The following is a 17,825-nucleotide window of genomic DNA, read 5'->3' as shown; positions in this document are numbered from 1 at the left end:
GCGGCCTGGCGGGTGTGTAACGGCCGTTAGGCGAGCGGAGGGAGGGAACTGCTGCCTGCGGCTGACGTGGTGGCCGCAGTCGGCGTCCCAGGGTGAGGGATTTCGCCGCCCGCTTTCGGCCCCACGTAAGTCCTCCTCCCCTCGGGAGCCCTTGACGGGCTGACAGACCCCGCCCTACCTTGGGGAGTCCCGGAGGAGCCCCAGAAACACTCCTGACCTGCCTTCTTCGGGGGCCGCAGGAGAGCGAGGCGCATGCGCAGAGCCGCTAAGCCGTCCTCTATGGGTCTCTCACCCGCTGGGCTTCCTAAAATAATACCCCGCACACGCCTCCTCGCGACTCGCTCGCGTCCCCGCCCTCTTCTCCTGGCTTTCTCCATCCTTCACAGCAGTTGCTTTACCTTTGTAAAGGGTAGGCCCCGTGCCAGTCGCCGGCGGGACGGCGGGAAGCACCTTGGTTGCCTGCACGCGGCACGCAGTCCCGGGAGAAGAGGCGACATTGCCCGGGTGACGACTCGTTCGTTAGCACTCAGTGGTGTGGGCTGGTCAAGTACGCAGAGCGCTAAGCACCAGGCGCCGGTGTAGTTCGGGAGGGCAGGGAGCCCTCCATGAGGAAGCGAAGTCGGGGCTGAGGCTTAAAAGGTGAGTAGAGAGTTATGGTTGGGGGACAGACAGCACTCGTGAAGGCGCCAGGCTAGAGTTTCTGAGCCGACTTTGCTCCCCACGGGATATTTGACGACGTCCGGAGACATTTGCAGCTCTACAGCTCGGGGATTGCTCCTGGCATCTAGAAGTCAAGGATGCCGCTAAACATCCACCTTACACAGGACAGCCCTCCCCGCCCCCCCCCCCCCCCCCCCCCCCCCCCCCACTTATCTGCCCGAAAATGTCAGGAGCATCCCGATTTCCGAACCCTGCTCGACGAGGAGGAGCTGGTGCTTTGGATGAACCACAAGTTTAGTGGGTTACAGCATGTTTGTTCAATAGAAGGTATCCAGCACTTCACGATAAAACAGGAGGATCAGAGCCCTGTTTGTCTTTTACGCCAGTATATTTCCAGCATATGGCACAGAGCCAGGCGGATAGTAGGCACTCAGTGAATTTTGGTTGATGAATTGAATACTGTGTGCTGGGTCAGGAGGGCCGATAATAACAGGATGATTAAGATAACCATGCCTCGTTACTTATCCAAAGTCCTTTTCTCAGGACTTTGTAAAGATAACTTCTTGGCAAGGATTTGGCTTCTCTTTCTTTAGGTATGGTTTAATGAATGATCATGGTCATGACAGTGTGATGGTGTGAGATTTTTTTTTTTTTTTAATGTATGTTTGTTTATTTTGAAAGACCGCAGGCACAAGGGAGAGAGAATCCCAAGTAGGCTCTGCACTAACAGTACAGAGCCTGATGCAGAGCTTGATCCCACGAACCGCAAGCCCATGATCTGAGCCGAAATCAAGAGTTGGAGGCTCAACTGACTGAGCCACCCAGGCACCCTGATGGTGTGAGATTCTTACTGTGCTTGTGTCAGCTGTGTATCCTTTCAAATCCATTCCTGTCTTGATGTGGTTCTCAGCAGCTGCCAAGTGTGACATTCCACACTAAGATTATAATTCTTCAGGGAGAGAAATATAACAGTCAAAACCTAACTCTTGGGTAGCACCTTGGAAAAGAGAGCCTGTGTGGTGACCAGGGGCAAAGTGAAGAAATTGTATGAGCTGTCCCTGCTCCCAACTTCTTTGGGGCTTGCAGCTCTGGCTGGGTCTGAAGCAGAAACCCCCAACTTGTGGTGCCTTGGTAACTTCCTTTATTTCTTTTTGTCACACACAGAAAAATGCTAACTAGACTCCTTTAGCATTAGAGCACAGTCCTGGCTTTGAAGCCTCTTGTGGCTGTATGGCCTTCACCTCTGTAAGCCTTCATTTTTTCATCCATGAAATGAGGGTAATACTAGTAATTGCCTCATAGGTTTGATGTGAGCATTGATAAGACATGATACTTATAGAGTGTTTAGCACAGTGCTAGGTGGGTAGAAGGTACTGAATACATATTAAATTTGTTGGATGAATAAATAGTTTAAAGGGCTTTGAAGATAGAAACCATCAATGTTGAGTGCTTTTTTTTTTGTCTGCTTCCCTTCACTCCTACCTTTCTTGGCTGTGTAATTGGTTATTTACATTACTTCTTGTATATTCATTTCTCTCACTTTTATTTCAGGAAATCTTTATCTCCTTCAAATGATCCTAAAAACTTCGACCAATAGCTCATCTACTTCTGAACTTAGTAGGAAAAAGTTAAGAATGATCTCTTCCATACTGTTTTGCTTCTTTTGGGAGTTCTTTTTTTTTAATTATAATTCACATACAATAAAATTCAATTTTACATGTGTACAATTCAGTGGTTTTAGTACATTCACAAGGTTGTGCGGCCATCACCACTATCGAATCTCAGGAGATTTTGATCACCCTGGAAAGAACCCCCATATCCATTAGCAGTCACTCCCTATTGCCCCTCCTCTTAGTCCTTGGCAACCACTAATCTATCTATGTGGATTTGCCAGTTCTGGACATTTCATATAAGTGGAATTTATCCATTCATCACAGTTGATAGACATTTGAAGTTTTTTTCTTTTTGGCTGTTATAAATAATGCTGCTCTGAACATTCATATACAAGATTTTGTGTGAGCATGTTTTTTTTTTTTTTCTCCTGAACATATACTTAGTAGTGGAATTGCTGAGTTATAGAGTAACTTTTTTTAAAAAAATATTAAATAAAAATTTTAAATGTTTTTATTTATTTTGAGAGAGACAGAAACAGAGCATGAGCAGGGGAGGGTCAGAGAGAGGGAGACACAGAATCTGAAGCAGGCTCCAAGCTCTGAGCTGTCAGCAGAGCCAACCGTGGGGCTCAAACTCGTGAACCATGATATCATGACCTGAGCCGAATTTGACACCTAACTGAGCCACCCAAGTGCCCCTAGAGTAACTCTTTAATTGAGAGTTCTTTTGTCATCCTGTCTTCAACTCTTCTGAATTTGCAAAGGTCTCAGAATCCAATGAGCCTACTACCATTTTTGTTATACTTTAAAGAAATGAGTGAAGAAAAGGATTTTGATAGTGACCATTTGATATCACTACTAGGCAGATAATCTAATCCTTCTGTGTCACCATTAACACACTGAATGATAATAGCTGTATATGTTGAAGCTTTTACTGAACAATCTCTTACCCACTTTGTCAAGACCTGGGATTTCAGGGGATGGTACCATTAATGTAGATGCAGTGAATAAGTGAGGGTTTGGGTTGTTGTTACTAAGAGAAAACTATAGAGGTCAGTAAAGCATATTAGAGAAATTGTACCCATATAGCCTTTGTTTTCCCTTCAGAGTTGAATTTCACCTCTTAAGAATTGTGATCTACTGACTGATTTTGTTCCAAACTCTTGGGGAGCTCTTATAAATTCAGTTTCTAAATTCATACTTTATCTTCCAGGGACCACAATGTACCTCTTTTTTATTGACATAAACTGACAAGTAATAATAATAAAAATGTAATTAAGCACTTAATATGCGTCAGGCACTGTTGTGAGTTAATTCTAAATGAATTAGCATGCATTAGGTTTTGTCTTTATCCTCATTTTTATATGAAGGAAGTGAAGCACATAGATATTAAGAAATTTGCCCAAGGTTACACAGCTAATTGAGAAGTCAGACTTCACATTCAGGCTGTCTGATCACACGTGCATACTCTGAATCACTTCCCTGTACTGCCATGCCTCTTAAATACTATTCAAAAATAAGATATTTCCTACTTTTAGTTACAGTTAATTAAAGCTTTTGTTTACACAGATAGTAATCAGACTTATGCTGAATTCTCACAGCCTAACATTAGAATAAATGTAAGTGTTTTAAGAAGTGGGGAAATGGGAAGAAAACCTCATGTTCCCCGCTGAGAATTGGAGTTATGCTTATGACCAAGAATTCTGTTTGTGAATCATATGACTAACTTTCATTACTGGAGAAATAGGAGAACTTAAGTTAATTATAACTGAAGGTATAATACTCCACTGGTGGTTTGGTTGTTTAGTTCTTTCTCCACTCCACTCCCCCATCCTATTTTCATGGCTAAGAAAATCCATGGCAAAGTTTGTTAATTAAAAGTAATATTAGGGGTGCCTGGGTGGCTCAGTCGGTTGAGCATTTGGCTCTTGACTTCGGCTCAGGTCATGATCTGACAGTTTGTGAGTTTGAGCCCCACATTGGGCTTTGCGCTGACAGTGCAGAGCCTGCTTGGGATTCTCTCTCTCTCCCTCTGTCTCTGCCCCTCCCTCCACTCATGTGTTCTGTTTCTCTCTCTCAAATAAACTTAAAAAAATAAATAAAAGTAATATTTTGGGGGTGCCTGGGTGACTCTTGGTTTCAGCTCAGGTCATGATCTCATAGTGAGTTCAGGCCTCACCTCTGGCTCTGTGCTGGTGATGCAGAGCCTGCTTGGGATTCTTTCTGTCTCTCCCTTTCTCTGTGCCCCTCCCCTGCTCATGCTCTCTCTCTCAAAATAAACATTTAAAAAATATATCATTTTTAATTTTTGCAGCAATTGAGGGGTTCTAGGATCATATAGGATCAGTATTGGGAATCTCTATTTGGTTCTAGGTTTTCTCTCCCTTAACTTAGGAAGAGAAGTAGGAAGGAGTATTAGGAGTTGCTTTGCCTTAAAAAATATCTTTAGGAGTAAAACAAGTGGAGGACTAAGGACTATTCTGTGTGGTTTTGGCAGTTTGGGTTGAATGGGAGTGAGTTATAGGGAATTAAAAGTAATGGAGAGATCTGACTGGTTATTCCTTCATTCTGCAGTTGGCTCAAATAACTATTGATGGCCATGCAGGAGAAATACCCAAGTGAGAGGATCTCTCATGTGGCTTCGCCAGGTGAGTAGTCAAAGTTTTCCGGGTTAAATTCTGACTTTTGCTCTGTTGTTCCGTAACAAGTTCCTTTAAAGGAAATATTCAGCAAACAAGCATTCACTGAAATGCTTGAAAAGAACAAAAATAACAGGAGGCTATATTCAATAGAAAAACAGTCCTCTCCAAGAGAACAACTGTTTATCTCAGGTCCTACATGGCTTCCAACAAGCCCACGTGATTGTTTGGGAGGGGAGGACACATGAAGGAACAGAATGACTTTGGAACATAGTTTCATTTGAAATCAGAAAAACACAGCATAAATTACTGTGTTCTATGTTGTCTTTGTAGTCCTGTGGGTGTGTCAGTCATCTGCTAGCCCACAAAGATTGGAATTCTTCTTGGATGCCTACAGTCTCAGTTATGTTGTCACTAGAGACTCAGGAATTTATCTTTAGAGTGGATTGACAAGATTTTGAAAGCTCAGCAGATATACTAAGTGGATATATTAAGTATATTAAACATATATAAATATATGTATACACAATAAACGTATTAAGTAGATACAGTATATTCAAGTAGGAAGTAGCATAGAAAAATAACTTTTTGAATCTGGGGTATTTATGAAGAAAAGGGTACATTTTATTCAGCTAAGGATATGCTTTATTTTATTTTTTTTAATCTTCATTTATTTTTGAAAGAGAGAGAGACAGAGGGTGAGCAGGGGAGGGACAGAGAGAGAGAGGAAGACACAGAATCCGAAGCAGGCTCCGAGCTGTCAGCACAGTACCCGACGTGGGGCTGGAACTCATGAAATGCAGGATCATGACCCAAGCCAAAGTCAGGCACTTAACCGACTGAGCCACCCAGGTGCCCCAGAATATGCTTTATTTAACTTTAAAATCCCACAGTGCCTTACAGCAGACATTTGTTAGATATTTGTTGTATTCTCCTAGGCATGCTGCCTTGCAGAAATTAAGCATTTTAAAAAGCATTTGTTGAATCAATTCAAGATTCATTCAGCAAATATTTATTGATCATCTGCTATATGCCACACATTGTTTCAGGGCTGGATTGTACAATTTCTTATGACAATTATGTGTATAACACACAAGTTTTTGGGATGTAGCAATTTCTAACAAAACTCACTGCTCTTCTGATGGCTTTTGTCTTTAGTAATCTCTCATTTGATTAATGATGGTCTTAATATTTTGATGAAGATGCTGGTGATAGGACATGTGACATAACACACAAAAAATTTTGCTTTCAAATTTGAATTTGGAAATAAGCATAAGCCTCTTTACCTATATCAAAATAAAATCTTATTTTAACAAATATCTCTTCCGAATTGATGTGTGGAGTGAGCAGATAGAAAAGTGGTACCCATAAAGAATGGAAGGTTAGTAGTAGAAACAAGAAGTGATTTCCAGTAAGAGGCCAGGAAGATGGTAATAGAGGCTCTTAATCAGTTTTCCTTATTTCAAAGGGTCTGGCAAATTGTAAGCTAACTAGGGAGAGAACGCCATATAGACTCATCAAGAAGTCAGATTACTTTCTTTCTAGTACTTAGTACAGATAGTAACACCAGCTAATCTTAGGCTGATCAGAAGCTCTGATTGTTGGGTATATCTTCTATGAAAGATTATTACTGATTACTGCATGTATATAAATTCTTTCAAATCAGGCAGTCCACTGTGACCCAAAGAATAAAAAGGTGTCCTTGGAGAAAGTTAGGGTGCCTTCAGTAGAAAGCAGAAGTGTAGCAAAATTAGAAGAAAGGGGGTGAAAAAGATGGGAGAAGCACTAAAACTGGAACAAGAGAGAGGGTGGTTTGTGTTGAGATATCATTTGCTTCCCACTAAATCAAAGAGTCTGTAGAACTTTATTTTCTGATTTCAACTCAAACTCTGACACTTTAAATGGATAAGTAGACACCATTTCCTCTTTGTTTACACTGATCATCAGATACAGTTTAGAAAATTAGTGGTTTTTTAACAATAAATACTAGCAAATTATTTATCGAATATTTTCTACTTACTGGCCTTTAAATAGCAAGCTAACAGAATTAAAAATATCTCATCAGTCTTGCTTTGTCTTACCCACTCGGAAATTTTAGTGGTTTCTTTGCATTACACTCAAAGTCTTAAACTCTTCAGATTGACTTTCAAGACTTACCTTGATCTGGATTCACCCTGCCCACAGGGTATCCTTGTTCAGTCAAGCAATGATTTTCAACAACAGACTGGACTACCTATTAACCTAGGGAACATTTGGAAGCATATGGGGTATTTTCAGGTTTCACAGTGATGGTGGGATGGGGTTAGGGCTGCTACTGGCTTTTAATAGTGACCAGGGATGCTAAGCCATCCTGCCACATATAGACTACACATTGAAGAATTGTCATGTGCAGAATGCCAAAAGCAACCCTGTAAGGGGAAAGAATGTGGATATTGGAATCTAAACAACCTGGGTTCAAATCTCAGCTCTATCCATTGTAAAATAGGGGTGATGATACTGTTCAGTAAGGAAGATGAGATCATGTTGATAAAGTGTTATGGCTTCTAGGTTTCAAAACATGGTAGTAGCTACTATTAAATAGTATTGTTTTCCATCCCAGTACTCCTGGGTTCTTGGTAAGTCTTATTTCTGTCTGTGAACATTCTCAACTCTCATGCTATTTCCATTTAAAATTAACTAACTCAGGGGCACCTGGGTGGCTCAGTTGGTTAAGCGTCTGACTCTTGATTTAGGCTCAGGTCATGATCTCAGGGTCGTGACATTGAGCCCAGCACTGGGCTTCATGCTCAGCATGGAGATTCTCTCTCCCTCTCTCTCTGCTCCTCCCTTACTTGTACTCTCTCTCAAAAATAAAAAAATAAAATTAACTAACTCAGAGTAACTGAAATAGGTACAGGAGAGAGAAGGGTAGGGTGCTATTTTTTCATAGGTTTAAGTGATTTATTTAAACAGTCTTGTGGGGGTTATATCAGCTGGTTCACACTAAAGGTGGGAAATGACACTTGTTTCAGGTTCCGGTGTAATTCAAAAGGGCAGTTCCCTGGGGACTGAATGGCAGACCCCAGTTATCTCAGAGGCTTTTCGGAGTCGCTTCAGCCGCTGTTCAAGTGTAGCTGACAGTGGGGACACAGCCATTGGCACATCATGCTCAGACATTGCAGAGGGTAAGTGTGAATTAATGTTTTGATTACCAATATGTGTTGTCATTTTCACATTGTGTTCCAGGTATATTGTCATTTCCAGAGTATTCATAACTCAGTCCCTTCAGCCAGGGAGTTTGCTTGATTTTTCTTACTCCCATGTTTCTTACAACTGGTCCTTTCCTCTCAATTTTTACTGTTTGTCCTATCTTAAACAACTTTCTAGTAGGTTTCTTGGCTTCAAGTGTTTCCCTCTACTGCCAGACTAATTTTAAAAGCCTGATTTCATAGTTTTCCTTTCCTGTAAATTCTCAACTGCTTCTATTACTTGGAGGATAAAGTTCAGGAGCCTTGCTGAGTTCTGTGATCTGGCCTTATTCCACCCATTCAGACATATTTCTTAACTGTCACCGAGTATGGTGTTTTATTATGTTATGAAAAAGCACAGAACTTTTGTTGTTGTTATTTTTGGCTATCTGAACTCTTTCCTTTTTTTTTTTTTTTTTTTTTTAAGATTTTATTTTTTACGTTATCTTCACACCCAGCATGGGCCTTGACCTCACAACACCAACTGAGATCAAGAGTTGCACACTCTACCTACTGAGCCAGCCACATGTCCCTGAGCGCTTTCCTTCTTTAATCTGGGCCCATTCGTGCTGTTTCCACCTCCTCTTGCCCTTCCCAGCTATGCTGATCTTACATTTCAAAATCTAGTAAAGTGTCTGATAAGACTTCTCATCCCTTCCACCCATTACTGATCTCCCTCTCTGCAATCTTGTATCTTTATTGTGCCTGCCATTTTGGGGGCACATAAATTAAGTAATAACTGCCAGACAGTACTTTACAAGAGTTTTTTCTTTTTAGTTTGTTTGTTTGTTTGTTTATTAAATCTGTATACCCTATGTAGGGCTCAGACTCAAAACCCCTAGCTCAAGAGTCACATGCTCTAGCAACTGAGCCAGCCAGGTGCCCCGAGAGTATTTTATTTTTGCATTTAGATAGTGAGTTCTTAGAGGGCAGAGACCTCATAATTAATAATAACTAAAAACTATTTATTAAATACTTTGTGATGGATACTATACTAAATTTTTTCTACATTTTTCATTAATGTCTTTAAGAACTCTATGAAATATTTTATTATTTCCATTTTACGGATGAGAAAGCTGAATTTCAAAGTGTTTAGATGACTTGATTAAAGTCACAAAACTAGTCACTAGTATTTTATCAGATGTCACAGCCACTAGGATGGCTATAATCAAAAACATAATAACAAGTGTTGGTGAGAATCTAAAGACATTGGAACCTCTATACAGTACTGGTGGGAATGTAAAATGTTATAGCTGCTTTGGAAAGCAGTTTGGCAGATCTTCAAAAAGGTAAACATGGAGTCACCCTATGACTCAACAGTTCTACTCCACCTACCCAAAAGAAATGAAAACACATTTCCACAAATAATCTTGTTATAGGAATGTTCATAGCATTATACATAGTAGCCAAAAAATGGAAACAACCCCAAATGTTTATTAACTGATGAATGGATGAGTAGAATGTAGTATATCCATATAATAGTACATTTTTCTGCAATAAAAAGAAATTAAGTACTAATACATGCTACAAAATGGATGAACTTTTAAAACATTTATGCTAAATAAAGCCAGACACAAAAGGCCACATATTGTATGATTCCATTTATGTGAAATGTCTAGAATAGGCCAATCTATAGAGACAGAAAATAACTTAGTGATTGCCCAAGGCTAGGGAAGTTAGGGGAAATGGAATGTGACTGCTAAAGGATAAGACGTTTCTTTTTGTGGTGATAAAATGTTCAATAATTGATTTTTGTGATGGTTATACACCACTGAATATAGTAAAAACCATTGACTTGTACACTTCAAGTGGATGAATTGAATGGATGTGAGTTATATTTCTGTTTTTTAAATTTTTTAAGTTTATTTTGAGAAAGAGAGCGTGTGTGCCTATACGAGCAGGACAGAGAGAGAGGGAGAGAATCCCAAACAGACTGCACTCTGTCAGCATGGAATCCGATGCGGGCTCGATCCCAGGAACCATGAGATCATGACCTGAGCCAAAATCAAGAGTCGGACACTTAACTGATTTAGCCATCCACGCGCCCCTGGGTTTTGTCTACATGTGCAGTCATGAAACCTTTTTTCATTTTGACTAAATAATCTTTTAAAAATCAAACAGTGGTCTAGATACTCTGCCTACTGAATTGACTGACTGTATTTAATTCAGTCACATCGTTAAACAGATTGTATGCTTTTTATTCCTTTGGGGAAAAAATATATATATTTCCTCTTGTGCATTCTTTAAAAAAAATTTTTTTTAATGTTTTAATTTATTTTTGAGACAGAGAGAGAGAGAGAGAGAGAGAGCGTGAGCAGGGGAGGGGCAGAGAGAGAGCAAGACAGAATCCGAAGAGGGCTCCAGGCTCTGAGCTGTCAGCACAGAGCCCGACACGGGGCTCGAACTCACGAACCGCGAGATCATGGCCTGAGCCGAAGTCAGACCCTTAACTGACTGAGCCACCCAGGCACCCCAAAATTATAGTAGCCTTGATGTAGTGACCAAAGCCATTGGTCTAGAAGTTTGTTTGTTTTTGTTTTTTTTTAAAGGATCCAAGGTGTCTTCTCTGCCAAAACAGTTTTGTACAATGGTCTTTATCTTAATTCTTGTTCATTTTGTTTATGAATCTAGCTTGGTTTTGTTTGGAGCCCAGTTGACAAGAACCCTTTTGACTGGTATAAAATATAGTTCATTGTTGCATCTTTTTTTTTTTTTTTTTTTAATTGTTGCATCTTTAAACTAAACAGGCTTGGTTTTGTTTCCACCCCTCATTAAGATGTTTTACTTTTAAGATTCTCAAAGGACTGGTAGAGATATATACTTGAGAACTCAGAGGCTTTCAGCTCTTTGCTAAAGACTGAAATTGTCTCTGGCTTAGTTCAGACTACATTACTTCATAAACCAGTATGAGATATAGACAGAAATGATCAAGATTTGGCAATAGCTGAGGCATCTGGGTGGCTCAGTCCATTAAGTGTCTGACTCTTGATCTCAGCTCAGATCTTGGTCTCTGGGTGGTGAGTTTAAGCCCCACATTGGGCTCTGCACTGGGCATGAAGCCTACTTAAAAAAAAAAAAAAAAAAAAAAAAAAAAAAAAGATTTAGTTATAGGGAAATCTACCCCTTACCAAGAAAGCAGAGTTGTTAGAATTGGGGGAGAGAGGGTGGAGCAGGGCAGTGGGTATTGTTGAGAGGAGAGATTTAGAAACATGAATACCCTTAAAGTGGCCAAAACCCAATGATTCCGAGAACTGTAGACTTTTCTCTCCAAAAAATCACATATCCTATACTTTAAATTTTGAAAGCCTTTGAAAATTGTAGAAGGTAAGTGGCCCTTTTGAAAATAAGTGTTGCTGTTTGTTTCAAAATACAAACCAGACTTGAGGTGTAACTTGACATTTAATACCAGTTTATCAGAATCACAGCAGATTCCTTACTATAAGTAGATAAACCTAATAGATAAGTGACAAATGATGAAGATTTTACTTTATTCTTTTTATTTTTTTATTTTTTAAAAGTTTGTGTGTTTGTGTGCGTGTGTAAGAGAGAGAGAGCGCATATAAGTTGGGGAGGGGCAGAGAGGTTGAGAGAGAGAATCCCAAGCAGGCTCCACATCATGGGTGCAGAACCCAGCATGGGGCTTGATCTCACCATTGTAAGATCATGATCTGAGACGAAATCAAGAGTCAAACACTTAACCAACTGAGCGCCCCAAGATTTTCCTTTGTTCTTTTGTCTGTAGATGAAACACATTCCTAGAAAATTAGGAAAACCATATTCTCCTGGGTCATTTGGTACCTTTTTTCTCGGCTTTGGTTTTGGCATTACTACTTTGGGAGTTGTGGGCTCTAAACTGAATTTGGTGAGTCTTAAGAGTGAGTGGTGCTGTAGATGAAGAATGGAAGGAGGTGGCACAAAGTTCAGTGTAATAGCAGCCCCTCATATGCTGCAGCCTCACTGTCTTCTGTTCCATAATTATACTTTGAGAGCAGAGACCCTTGGTGAGAGTGGATGTTATGATGTTGTTAACAGAGGATTTCAAGTTGGGAGCTTACTATCCTTGGAAGTTTTCATCACCACCAGTCTACCTTATCCTTGTTGACTATTCCTATGTTTATGTTATGGGACATCAAAAACTGTATCCTTTGCCTCTGAAATGTTCTTCTGTCTTGGTCCTGAGAGGCAGACACATTTATCAGAAATAACTGTTGTTGTTTTGATTTGGTTTTTGTTTTGTTTTAGTATGGCTTTTTATATCCCCAAGATCATCTGAGTATAGGAGATTAGATACTTTGGCTTATCCCATACATGATAAGGGATAATTTGGCATGTCCATGTTTTTAAAGAGCTGCTTACAAACGCGTATCAGAAGATGGTAGCCAATCTATAGTAAGGTTATAGTATCTGTCCTCATTAGTTGAGTGTGTTCTGTGTTGGTTGATGGAAAGGAAAAAGAGAAATGAATTAAATTGGTAGTCCATTCTTCTCCATGGTAGATGTGCTTGGTTTGGAAATGAGTACTGGACATAGTTGAAAAAGGAAGACATTTCTATTCCTTGTCCCCTTACTCAGTTTTTTCCTGGTGAAAGTAACAGGTATGTTTCTTAATATTACTGTCTTGTTGTTTGCTTGCAGTCCACTTCCTTGGCACATTAGTTCTGTGACCCTGTAGTCTTTTTCAGAGTAGTACTTGAAAGTTGGAAATAATGTAGAAATGTGAACCTTTTGCAGTGGAGCTAATCAGAGACTTGTCTCCCAAGACCAATCAAGAGCTAAAGGAAACATAAATCGAATCTAAAGGAAAAGTGAAAAGTCACAGTTAGATATAAACAAGGGGGAAGTGAAAGGCAAAATATAAAATAGAGGATTTCAGTGTGTACCCACTTGAGAGTGCTTACTGTGCTGGAGTGAAACCTGAGAGTTACTAAGAATAACTTCACATATCCAGGCAGTCAGGTCTGGTGTGTGGGAGAGAGAATAGAATCCTGATTCAGATGCTGTACTCCCTGTCCTGGATACAGAGCAGCACTATCCACTGTACCTTTTTCTTTGGATAGTTTAGATTCATTGCTTACCTTTGCTGGGAAGCTTTCGGAGGCCACAGAGGATTCTGGCAGCCCTCCCTTGGAAAGAATATTTTTATTGGATCGGATTATAGCTTGAGAGTTCCCCAACTCCCAGAAGAGTAAGACCTAATCCATTTCCCTTAAGTAAGTGATTTTTTTTTTTTTAAGTTCAGTTTTAAGCTTTGTTTGTTGACTGGCAAGATTTTTTATTCATATACAAAGGACAGAGTGTAAGTTAAAAGTAAAGCTAATGTTGCCTTTGGTTGGTTTACCTTGTGAATGGCATTTGAGATCCTAGAATACATACTTCTAAGTTAGGCTGCCTTGTCTTTCTGCCTGATACTTGTGATAATAGTGTCCACTCTGCCTGGTCTCAGGACAGAGAATGTCTGGTGTGGCAGCCATACTCAAAAAAGTATGCTCCTTCAGTTTTGACTTACGGAAAACTATTCTCTTTGCAGATTTTTGTAGCTCAAGTAGCAGCCCTCCTTTCCAGCCCATCAAAAGCCACATAACCATTCCAACAGCCCATGTGATACCTTCTACTTTGGGGACCTCTCCTGCCAAGCCAAATTCTATACCTTCTGGACCCTCTTCCTCCAAACTCCCTTTATCAGGGCTGGCTGAAGGTGTGGGGATGACAAGAAATGGAGACCTTGGTGCAATGAAACGTTCTCCAGGCCTATCTAGAGATTTCATGTATCTCTGTGGTGCTACCGGAGAAAATGGAATTGAGCAGTCCTGGTTTCCAGCAGTGGGCCATGAAAGAGAAGAAGAGGTGAGGAAGTTTGATATTCCCAGTATGGAGTCTACCCTTAATCAGTCGGCAGTGATGGAGACATTTTATTCAGATCCCCACTACCAAGTCCACTTCCACAACCCAAGAGCCGACACAAACAAGGAGTTATACAAAGTGTTGCCTGAGACCAAGAAGGCACCGGGCAGTGGGGTGGTATGTGAGCGGAATGGACCTCACCCTAACAGCAGTGGAGTGCTCCCTTTGGGACTCCAGCCTGCTCCTGGCTTCTCCAAGCCTATACCCTCTCAGGTATGGCAGCCGAACCCTGACCCTTGGCATCCCCGTGAGCGATCTTGTGAGCTCAGCACGTGTCGACAGCAGCTGGAGTTGATCCGTTTACAGATGGAGCAAATGCAGGTAGAGACCCCTTTCCTTGGATTTCACAGGTTCTGTGCAGATCTTAGAACTATATAGGTTTTGTCCTATAAATTTCGATTCTAAAGAAAACATTTGTAAGAAAAAGAGAAGATGTTTGTAGATAGGAAGTGAAGGCTTGTGAATGCCATGTTGGTGGTCTAATTAAACACCAGATAGGTCCTCCAGAGTAGAGGGTTACAGCAGAAGACCCCAAAAAGTATAACATTAACAATGATCACGTACTACATTCTGTGTACCAGTCACTAGGGCAGGGCCTTTCACATACAGAATCTTATTTAAATCTTGTAGCACTTTGATGAGGTAAATGTAAAAATTTTACCAAGTTCTTAGAATAAGTAATCTGTCCAGAGTCACAAAGCTGGTAAGTGACAGAGCTAGGGTTTAAAACCCATCTCTAAACTCCTGCTTTCCTTCTATTATACCAATTTTGTGTTTAAAAAGATAAAAAAAAGGCCTTGTACTGCTTAAGAGTGGAAAGGAAAGGAAAGAAGCAGGATACATTCTCCTTTCCTGGTTGGTGAGGACATCTTAGCCCCTGGTTTGCCTCTCTTGCCAGATAATGAAAGATAAGTGACCTTTTCTTAGAACCTAGAGCCGTTCTGAGCAGGGAGTGTCCAGTTGGCAGAAGTCTCCCTGGCAGGTTCTTTCCAGTCATGCATCAGAGCTAAAATTATTTCATAAACACTGGGCCTTCTCAGGCTGAGCCAAAGTGAACCTTGACTAGAGACCCAGCTGGGTACTCCTCAGGTGTTTTCAGGTGCTTGTGGGTCAAGGTCAAGCCTCTCTGGGCCTTCTCAGGCTGAGCCAAAGTGAACCTTGACTAGAGACCCAGCTGGGTACTCCTCAGGTGTTTTCAGGTGCTTGTGGGTCAAGGTCAAGCCTCTCTGGGCCTGCTTGTCTTCCAGCTTCAGAATGGAGCCGTCTGCCACCATCCCGCTGCTTTTGCTCCTCCACTGCCCACATTAGAACCAGCACAATGGATCAGCATCTTGAACAGTAATGAACACCTTCTGAAGGAAAAGGAGCTCCTCATTGACAAGTAAGAGGGCAAGGGGTGCCCTAAGATCAGCCTCTGCTCTCCCAGCCCCCATTGATGGCACCTAATGAGGTCTTCCCAAGGATAGCACATCCCCCTCTGTTTGGGTCTACACCTTGCCTCTTGGTAGAGCTAGGTTGATAAGCACCGAGTCCTTTATCTGACTAATGTGATAGGCCAATTGTGTGTCCTCTGCAGGGGCTCTGGAAATGCCTGTAGGGGGCAGTCAGTTCTTTGCAGCTGATCTTTCCTTATTTCCCAAGTCAGTTTTCTTATTTTCTCTTCTTCCTTCAGTAAAACAATACTGCCCAGAATGCAAGGCCTTTGTTTTATATACTATGAATCGTACTCAACTAAGGAAGGTGGGGGCTCATGTTGCAAGTAGGTTAGTGTCAGGACCCTGGACCTCATTCTGCTGGCTTTTGCAGGCAAAGGAAGCACATTTCTCAGCTGGAGCAGAAAGTACGAGAGAGTGAACTACAAGTCCACAGTGCCCTTTTGGGCCGCCCTGCCCCCTTCGGGGATGTCTGCTTGCTGAGGCTGCAGGTAAGCATTGGCAGCCAGAATGGTATTCTGATTGTCATAACTCAGTATCTTCCCTTTGCTTCTTACTGGTATCCAGGAAATAGAAAAGGGATCAAGTGATGTAAAATGTCCTTGCCCTCAAAGCAAGGACAAAGCAAAGCCCTCAAAGAGTAGACATCCTAATTATAAAGCATCCCCTGTTCTGCCTTTGTGGGGGCAGAAAAGACTTAAGGGTAAAATCAGGTATGCCTTGGTGTCAGGACATACTTGGGAGAAGAGGTAGGCAGAGCAAGGTACATAGTAAGGTTCTAGAGTTGGGTGATGTTCTAAGTCTTAATCTCCCAGCCTTTAGCCAAATGGAGGGGGAGGCAGAGGTAACGGGATTTACAGCCATTCTCATTTTTATTCTTCCATGTCTAGAAGCAGCTAAAGGAAGCCATGTTTTCACTAATGGCAATGGCTCCTAAAAAAAAAATCTTGCTTTGTTGACCAAGCTTCTTCTGCAATATGAGCTTTTGAGTGATGGGTATTAGACAGATTATAGTACTGGCTTTGCCACCTAGTGGACCTATTAAGATTGTGTTCTATGTTATGGCATCAGAATGTTAGAGTGAGAAGGGCCCTTATATAAAATCTAGTTCAGTCCTCTAATTTGCTGATGAAAATATTGAGGCTCAAGAAGGAGGAAGAATTTTTGCCTAAGGTCATGTAGAAAATAGAGGAGGACCAGGCCTTGAGCACAGGTTTCCTGAGATCTTATCCTGTGTTCCTTCCATTTTACTACTAGCACCTCAGGCGTTGCTTTAAGGCAGTGATTCTGAAATTTGAGTGTGCATCAGAATCACCTGGAGGGCTTGTTAAGACACAGATTATTGGGCCCTATCCCCAGAGTTTCTGATTTGGTGGGCTGGGAGTTGGGCTCAAGAATTTGTATCTCTGACAAATTCCCAGGTGATGCTGAAGATGTTAGTCCTAGAACCACACTGTGAGATGCACTACTTAAAGAAATTCTTAGAGAAAGATGATATTTGACCACAAAGAATACTGAGGATAAGTAAAGTACGTGGGGCTGTAAGGGTAAGGAATGGTCACATATCAAGAATCTTTATGCAGGAATTGCAGCGAGAGAACACTTTCTTACGTGCACAGTTTGCACAGAAGACAGAAGCCCTAAGCAAAGAAAAGATGGAGCTTGAAAAGAAACTCTCTGCTTCAGAAGTTGAAATCCAGCTCATCAGAGAATCACTCAAAGTGGCATTGCAGAAGCACTCAGAGGAGGGGAAGAAACAGGAAGAAAGGGTGAGCTAAGGAGCTGGTAGCTCTCTAATTCACAAAGGAGTTGGCAGTCAGCCCTCTCCTGTCAAACCCTAAGCTGTTTCTGGCCCCCATTCTTGGAACTAGGAGGAGCCAACTGGGTGAGATCTTACACTGACTTTTCATGCAGGACTGGTCTACTGGAAATGGCACCTCTCCTTTTTGCTTATCTCCACAAAAGTACCACAAAGTCCCTCACTACCCCAGGTCGTGATAGGCCCCCAGCTGGCTTGGGTAGAAAACCAGCCTGGGCAGTCATACCAGATGGTACTGTTGCAAGTGTTTAAACACCTGTAGTAAATTTATATCATTCAGCCTGGTTTTTCCTTATTCTGCCTAAAAAGTAGAGAAGAATTCCATGTGTGCAGCCAGTTTGGGAATTTTTACATTTGTGCTAGTGCTCTTAGAATTGCCTTAGAGTGGGGCGCCTGGGTGCCTGGCTCAGTTCGTTAAGCATCCGGCTCTTGATTTCAGCTCAGGTCATGATCTCATGGTTCATGAGATCAAGCCCTGTGTTGTTGGACTCTGTGCTGACAGCACAGAGCCTACTTGGGATTCATTCTCCCTC

At 41.4% G+C, this 17,825-nt stretch overlaps 1 protein-coding gene across 4 annotated transcripts in view; it reads left to right on the top strand.

The window, feature by feature from the left end:
• The window catches only part of CEP85 (centrosomal protein 85), a 35,827-nt gene continuing 18,002 nt past the window's right edge, over positions 1-17,825 (top strand). For 2 of the 4 annotated variants that reach the window (XM_049617722.1, XM_049617723.1), the window contains exons 1-7: positions 5-125; positions 4,848-4,921; positions 7,924-8,076; positions 13,667-14,361; positions 15,288-15,421; positions 15,847-15,964; positions 17,057-17,242. In XM_049617722.1, the coding sequence (XP_049473679.1) occupies positions 4,867-4,921; positions 7,924-8,076; positions 13,667-14,361; positions 15,288-15,421; positions 15,847-15,964; positions 17,057-17,242 (1,341 nt within the window). In that variant the 5' untranslated portion in view covers positions 5-125; positions 4,848-4,866. Of the gene's footprint in view, positions 126-4,847; positions 4,922-7,923; positions 8,077-13,666; positions 14,362-15,287; positions 15,422-15,846; positions 15,965-17,056; positions 17,243-17,825 lie in introns of all 4 variants that reach the window. The other 2 variants (XM_049617724.1, XM_049617725.1) reach the window with 2 other exon arrangements.

Source organism: Panthera uncia, assembly GCF_023721935.1.
Source record: "Panthera uncia isolate 11264 chromosome C1 unlocalized genomic scaffold, Puncia_PCG_1.0 HiC_scaffold_4, whole genome shotgun sequence".
Taxonomy (NCBI): Eukaryota; Metazoa; Chordata; class Mammalia; order Carnivora; family Felidae; genus Panthera; species Panthera uncia.
This window is presented reverse-complemented; position numbering and strand designations above follow the sequence as displayed.